At 36.7% G+C, this 6,946-nt stretch overlaps 2 protein-coding genes across 14 annotated transcripts in view; one reads left to right on the top strand and one right to left on the bottom strand.

Annotated features, from left to right (window-relative positions):
* Positions 1-3: 3 nt before the first annotated feature.
* On the bottom strand, positions 4-3,625 carry LOC139950279 (uncharacterized). Of its 2 annotated transcripts, none has more exons than XM_071948924.1 (5): positions 3,506-3,625; positions 2,405-2,755; positions 1,750-1,987; positions 1,058-1,205; positions 4-402 (listed from the first exon to the last, which is right to left on the bottom strand). In XM_071948924.1, exons 2-5 carry the CDS (start codon positions 2,660-2,662, stop codon positions 231-233), a joined length of 816 nt encoding a protein of 271 aa, XP_071805025.1. In that variant the 5' UTR covers positions 2,663-2,755; positions 3,506-3,625; the 3' UTR covers positions 4-230. The 2 variants fall into 2 exon arrangements, with proteins under 2 accessions (XP_071805025.1, XP_071805100.1); XM_071948999.1 differs by having other exon boundaries at positions 3,511-3,565.
* LOC139949516 (uncharacterized) overlaps positions 3,591-6,946 on the top strand; it is a 45,851-nt gene continuing 42,495 nt past the window's right edge. For all 12 annotated transcript variants that reach the window (XM_071948838.1, XM_071948711.1, XM_071948645.1 and 9 more), the window contains exon 1: positions 3,591-4,128. In XM_071948838.1, coding sequence (XP_071804939.1) covers positions 3,949-4,128 — 180 coding nt within the window. In that variant the 5' untranslated portion in view covers positions 3,591-3,948. The remainder of the gene's footprint in view (positions 4,129-6,946) is intronic.

Genomic DNA, 6,946 nt, shown 5'->3' with positions numbered 1-6,946 from the left:
AGGTTGTATGCTCCCGGGGTGAGAAAGTTTGAGGAATGGTCTAAAAATGTGCCTGATGAACAGTGGTAATAATGTTGTAAAGTGCCTTGATCTAGCTACTAGAATAACAATTATGTGCGTTATTGAACCAAGTGTTTTAATTGTTTTTTTACTAAATCATTGAAAAAGCTATCTGATTCAAGGACCTTTTGTTAAGTCTCCGTGTAGCTCTACCATGCTTTTGGAGACAGTCACCCAGCATGTTTGAGAGCCTCTCGCTTGCTGAGTTTAGCTAATTTGTCCTCATTCTCTTTGACAAAATCCTTGACTGCCTCGGGAGCAGTGTAGAAGTAGTTGCGAAGGGCCCATCCTATGGATTTCTGGATGAAGAATTCCTTCTCCTGGCAACATGTGAGACAGAATCTAAAAGCAAATCAAGTGTATTTAATAATCCAACCATGAGATAATCTTAAGAATCTTAACTTTCTCATTTCAATTTTTCCCCTTTTAAACCAGAAGCCAATCAAAGCTATTTAAGTGGAAAAATTTACTAAGCAAAACAGATTTTATTAAGCATGAACAGGTTGCCAGCCAAAATGTCACATTACTTCATAACTACTACTTGTGGAACACTACTTTTTCCTTTTCGCCATCACCTCTTTTTTGCAAGGGGGGGTAGCAATGTTTGAGTCCCCTTACAAAAGTGGACCTTCACGTTGGTGTCCAGTCTGCTTTAAAACACTTTTGTTTTATTCAGTTTTCTGCACATTTCCCCTTACCCCTTTCCCAGATGCTGGCTAACATCTTGGCTATCAGAACGTGGGCCCAAATTCATAGAGCTGCTTATGTACAAAAAGTAGCTTAGTACTGCAAAATGATGTTTAACAGGAAAACTACCATGTCTCATGTAGTTTGTGACTGGTATCCTGCTCATTTCTGCATAGCAGAGAATTGTCAAGCATTATTTGCTGATTTAGTAGCTATATGAAATTGTGCCCAGATATAAAAAATTTTAAAAAGGGAAATAGAGGAAGCATATAAGACATCCAGACTGATGTTTGACAAAAGATTTCTTTACCTGAATAGCTTGTCCTGGTCAGTGTTCCCCTTGTACTTGAGTTGGTACAGGATCGCTGCTCTACGAAGCCACATGTTGCTGTGAGTTATCCAAGTCTCTAGAATGGGATTAACTACGTTTGGTTGCTCCTTGGCCAGATAAGCAACAACTAAATATCAATTGAAGAAAAGCCCCAAATAAATAAGACAGGCAATGGAATGATTCAGGGTATTGTTTGTTAAGCACTGCAGTTATAGGCATATAAAAAAAAAAATAAGATCTAAGATTAAAGTGGTAGAGAGAGAGCAACATCAGCCTAGGGAAACAATTTGCCTGTGGCGCAATTTTTATTCCAGATAAGATGAGTCCAGCCCAGTTAAAATAGCTCATTATTTCCTCTCGAGCGAGTCCACACTAATAAACACAGGCTGAGGTTTCATAAAAAATTTAAAAAACCATCGTATTGGATGCAATCTTATATTCATACTCAATAATTGCTTTATTGTAAATATCAAATCGTAGACAAATATGCACTGCAAGAAAAAGCATCAATTTGGAACAGTTTACATTGACTGCTTTCAGATAAACTCCAAAACAAATTAAATGTCTTGTAAATTTTTAGCAAATTTTCAAACAACAAAAAAGAAAACTATTTTCTTGAAAGCAATTCATCGATCTTTGAGGGTTTTTTTCCTCTTGAAACTACATCTTACGGTTAGGTGATATGGTGTCGATTGAATCCCACCAGCTATTAGTTGTGATCATCTTCTCTACACACCGCATCGTCGCCCGGCACTCGGCGGCGTTTTCACCCTTGAGAAGTGCCTGATATTTCATGGCGAATTTCAAGGCGACGTGCATACATTCTCGATGTGGTTCGTTCCATAATGAAATCATGATGCTACGTAGGGCTGCTGGGTCGGTAATGGCGGGAGATTCTACAAGAATTTTCTTTGGAGGAGACGGGTAAAGTGAAAATGATATTTTATGAAAACACAAAAGTGGTGTTCTGTCGGACATCTATAGAATTTGGAGAAAATGTGGAGCAACATTTTAATGTTAAAACAAAGTTATTAAACAATTAGAAAGAGAGAGATAAAGACTTACAGAACACAACGACAAAACTGAACATTAATCTGAAGGAGTATGTAAACAATAAAATTGATCAAAAAAATTCAAACCACATTTTTAAAGTACCTTTAGTTTGTAAAAGATCTGGAAAACTTTCCTGAGATCTTAAGAGTGAGCTGAAAAAAAGTCATACTTTTGTCCATAATTCCTCCTAGTAAGATCTGTTCGATTATTGGGACATCTTTTTGTGAATTTTTTCCTTCAAGTAAACAAAAAAGGAGACTGGAAAGTACTCACATGCTTGAAAATATCTGTCAGATTCGGACTTGGTACTCCATAAAATGCAAACTGATTCCTCATGTACTTGCTCATAGATGCCGCTTTGACTTCATTCGATGCTGACTGAAGATGTCGAGTTACTATAGCAACAACACTCGTTGCCATGGTAACATCTGACTTGGACTTTTTATTTCTGGCGGGGGATTTCAGTCTGGCTCCTTGACGCTTTACGGGAGATTTCGATGAAGTTGGTTTTGTTTTCTTTTTAGCGTTCATATTTATTTAAGTTAAGGCTACTGGAAGTCTTGAAGGGTGTATGTCTTTTCTCGTTTTGCCTGAGCGGTGTTGTTAAAGCCGAGACAAGGTTACCTGCATCATTTATAAAAAAAAATAGAAAATTCACAAGTTTAAAATTATCAAACAATATATGGAAAGCTGTCTGGAAAATTTTAAATGATTTGTGGTTGAACAAACAAATATGTATCAAATAATAAACCACAAGGGAAACTGACTGGGTACATTTCATAAATGATTTTGGGTTGAATAAAGAAAGAAAAAAGAAAAAAAAATTTACTCACAAATTTGAAATTACCTTGGGTTCGTATAAAAAATAACAATTTAATTGAAAGTTAGTTTAGGTTTTTTTCTAGTTTTATTTTGTGGGGTGCGTGTGAAACGATTTTTTTTTTTGGGGGGGGGGGTGCGGGATGAAAACGTTACAAAATTAAATAAAATAGGTCAAGTATTGTATAACCTATTCTAGTTTTCTCACTGTAACAACCACACTCAAATGTCTAGAATTCCAGGATGGAAGTTCATAAATTTAAATTGTCTATATAAATTTGTAGGGTACGTTATATAAAGCCAGAGAATGATCTTCATCAATATTGTTATAAGTCCACGAACAAAAGCGTTTGAACCCGCCCAAATCAACACACATTGAGCGTAATAAAAAAGACCAGATATCAACGTGCAAACATCTGATCAAACACAACATTGTTTTTTGTTGTCTCTAGTTAAGTTCTCTCCGAGTAAAAACTATGGAGGAAGACTAAACACGGCAAAAAAAAATTGCGCCCTTTCTTCCTTTTTTATGTTGATTAGTTTCCGTGCGCTTACCCGACCCACACACAGCAGCAGGATATTTCCTGTTCAAATTGTACACACTACTACCAGGGCCATAATCTTGGCCGGCAGCTGCAGACGACAAACCACAAAATAAGAGGAGTTTGAACTACGCGCTGTCTGCTGAGAGTGTGTGGTTTTTTGAAGAATTGGGATAGGTGGTAGCATCATAAAGCAAGCGGAGAAGAATTTCCAATGCATGACGTCGGCCATTGGCACGCTTCATGTACATGCAGTTGATTACGATACAGTACACGCTGATATTTCGCAACGTACGTGTTGCTATGTGTAAAACGACCGTATGAAAAGACATTCCACGTGCGTGAACCGTCTACACATTTTGACAGTACTGTCTTTCAAATTTGTACAGATTTCACTGGTAAATATTGACGAAATTCTTCACATTTAGAGGAGAAACCCCAGATAAACTTTTCAAGATGGGCGGGAAAATGAGTAAAAAGAACAAGTCTTACAATATGGCTACCGGAGGCCAGGATGAAGTAGGGGGTGGATCGCCTGTGGATGAAAATGGCTCGACTCCGGCGGGGGGTGAGGTAACGGTCACGGGGCTGAAAAAGACGGGCGAAACACCGGCCGCGGCGGTGGAGAACGCTCAGGTAAGTCAGTGTGTCTAGTCTGTTGGTTTTTGTGTTTGACCATGGTTTGACCATGTATTGTCATTGTGTGTCTTTCATTGTATTTGTATTGCGACAGTTAGGGTATTCAAATTACTGGCTTCTTTGATTTAGTTAGCAGGACCCGTTAATCCGGTTTATTTTAAAAGACCATAGACTCTATGATAGAGCAAGGACATGAATAGACCTAGACTTGGTTGGATTTAATAAATAGCTTCCTTATTTATGATTAAAAATAAATGGACAAATGGGACTGCTGAAGTTGCCAATTTATTTTTTCGTTAAGTATTGACTGTGTAATACTGTAAAGTAATAACTTATTTGAGGTATTGATTTGTGCCAAGTCTTCCAGGAAGTATCCTTTGTGTGTGTAGCTCTGGGAACAGTGCTTGTGTCTAGGCCTTATGATAAAGTTATTTTTAATAATCTTCCAAGCAAGGTTGGACTATGGAAAACCTTTTGCCCTCTTTAACATCACTCTTATTCTCTGCCCATGGCTCTGTGCTCTTATTTAATAATTTATAGTCGCCATCATGATTATGTAATGGCAACTATGATGAGAGCCATATACAGCCCAACAAGTTGGACTATCTACTAATAATATAGAGAACCCAACCTGGCTGGATGGTTGGGCAACACTGACCTGCCTGACTGGGTGGGTGATCCTGTTTACAACTTGTATTGTAATTCAATCAATGGTAATGATATGGTCCTACTGTCCATAGTCCTAAGTGATTCAACAGGCAATTTCAATAAATTATATTGTTATTTTTTGCAGGGGGGGGGGGGGTTCAGGGATGGTGTGTGGCTTGAAAAGGGTGTCAAATTCAATTTGCGTAAAGTTTGTGTACAAATCTCAAAACATGGTGTAAAAAATTTGGATAACTTTCCGTATGGCGCCACCACTTTTTCACTCATTTTTACAAAAAGGGATATATCAATCAGGTAAATTAGATACTATATTATTTTATTTCGAATGAAAAAGTGGTGGCGCCATACGAAAACTTTTCCAAAAATTTACACTGGATGAAGTGTAGGCCCTAATTGGTTTCCCAAAATGGATAACTTTCCGTATGGCGCCACCACCTTTTCACTCATTTTTACAAAAAGGGATATCTCATTGAGGTAAATTAGATACTATATTATTTCATATCGAATGAAAAAGTGGTGGCGCCATACGGAAACTTTTCCCCCAAAATTTTGAATTTAAGTATTTTCTCAAATGAGTGAATTTTTATTTAGCAGACAGACAATACATTAATAAAATGTATGTCAGGGCTCAGGGGTATGTGTATTGAATTAGTGGGTTAGATTAGCACTACTACTTCTAGTACTAGTACTACTACTGGCTTATCACTACCCTTTGTGTGTAATGTGTGGGAGATTTGCAATGTTGCACAATATTGTACAAAGCATTCAACAGTGTGGAAAATAGAGGTTCATAATTTGTAGACATGTCTGTTGTCTGACCATTGTGTAAAGATTTGTGTACATTAGAGGCATCATCATGGTTGGATGGCTATAGTATAGTTTGCTTCTGCTCTGGCTAGTGTAGTACCTGCATGCTCAATTAAATCCCATGATAAAATTCCAAGCATATTAAAATGATCAAATCCAGTATTTATATTATTCTACTCAACACGAAATTATGCTCCTTGCTAGGCTACAACAACACAAAGTAGACAAAGGGCTTGGGTCTCAAGAGTTTTCTTGCAAATTTTCTTGGAAAGCCCATCTGTCGTTTGGCTGACGCTTCTACCATCTTTCGTCAAGACTTGTAGTACAAAATAGTAATCAAACCTTGAATGACTCATTTGATGTCATGTCTCCTGGTAGTTGATTACCATACGTTTGATGATAAAAACATCCTACCTTCATCAAAACTGCTTGAGCCCCTCTTCACAATGTCCATATTTTATTAGAGTAATGACAAAACAAATGTCTGAAGGCTGGAAATATATTGGTGATTCAAAGATCACTATTTTCAGAAATGATGACAATATAATTGTTCATTCACATCACTGATGAATGAAATGGTAAGCTAAGCTCCATCATCAATGTGTAATGGGGGAAAAAAAACTAAATCTAAAATGAAAACAAACAGAGCAAAAAACAAAAACAAAAAAACAAACATACAAAATACAACCTACTTGAAATCTCAGGTTCATTTCCAAAGTATGACAGTAGGCCTACCTTTAAAATGTTTGATGTGCCCAGATTGGTGTTATTATTATTTTGCAGCCAGATGTTTGGTCTAGGATTGAACCATATAATAACATTAATACCAATATTTCTATATTTAAGGCCATTCCACTTATGAAGTTATTACAATGTATTAAAGTAAATTGAAACAATACTATTATGACTTCTGACATTATTTGCTTAATATAAAGTTGAATTGTTTCCCCAATCAAAATGAAGAAATAAAGTATACACTACAAATCTTTTGTGATTTTAGGGGTAAATTGTACATTTTGGTTTGATCATACAATAGAGCAAGGACATCTGATTTATTTGTAACAATTTTATGTATTGCTATTTGGAATTGATGGTATTCAGACAGAGTAAACATACAGCAAAAATTGACTCTTGGAGACGTTTGTTTGCCTTTCCCATGGACAGCTGTTATTCCGTTTGGATTTCAAGAGATCGAGTGTAAAAATGCATGCTGAAGTTTGCCGCGCTACTATCATAATTTAGTATGATAGTCTGGTCTGTTTTTTTTGGTGCAGCCTGAACTTCAAGACTGCAAGATAGAGTAGTATTTATGAATCACCGTTTGTGAATGTTGTAAATTACG

This window comes from Asterias amurensis, chromosome 1 (genome assembly GCF_032118995.1).
Source record: "Asterias amurensis chromosome 1, ASM3211899v1".
NCBI classification, from domain to species: Eukaryota; Metazoa; Echinodermata; class Asteroidea; order Forcipulatida; family Asteriidae; genus Asterias; species Asterias amurensis.
This window is presented reverse-complemented; position numbering and strand designations above follow the sequence as displayed.

Bases quoted from the DNA above. Each gene is read 5' to 3' on its own strand.
- LOC139950279 (XM_071948924.1), bottom strand. From the start codon at position 2,662: ATGAACGCTAAAAAGAAAACAAAACCAACTTCATCGAAATCTCCCGTA. The intron at 1,988-2,404 runs GTGAGTACTTTC...TCTCCTCCAAAG, and splicing joins TGACAGATATTTTCAAGCAT to AAAATTCTTGTAGAATCTCC. The intron at 1,206-1,749 runs GTAAGATGTAGT...ATTGATATTTAG, and splicing joins CGACACCATATCACCTAACC to TTGTTGCTTATCTGGCCAAG.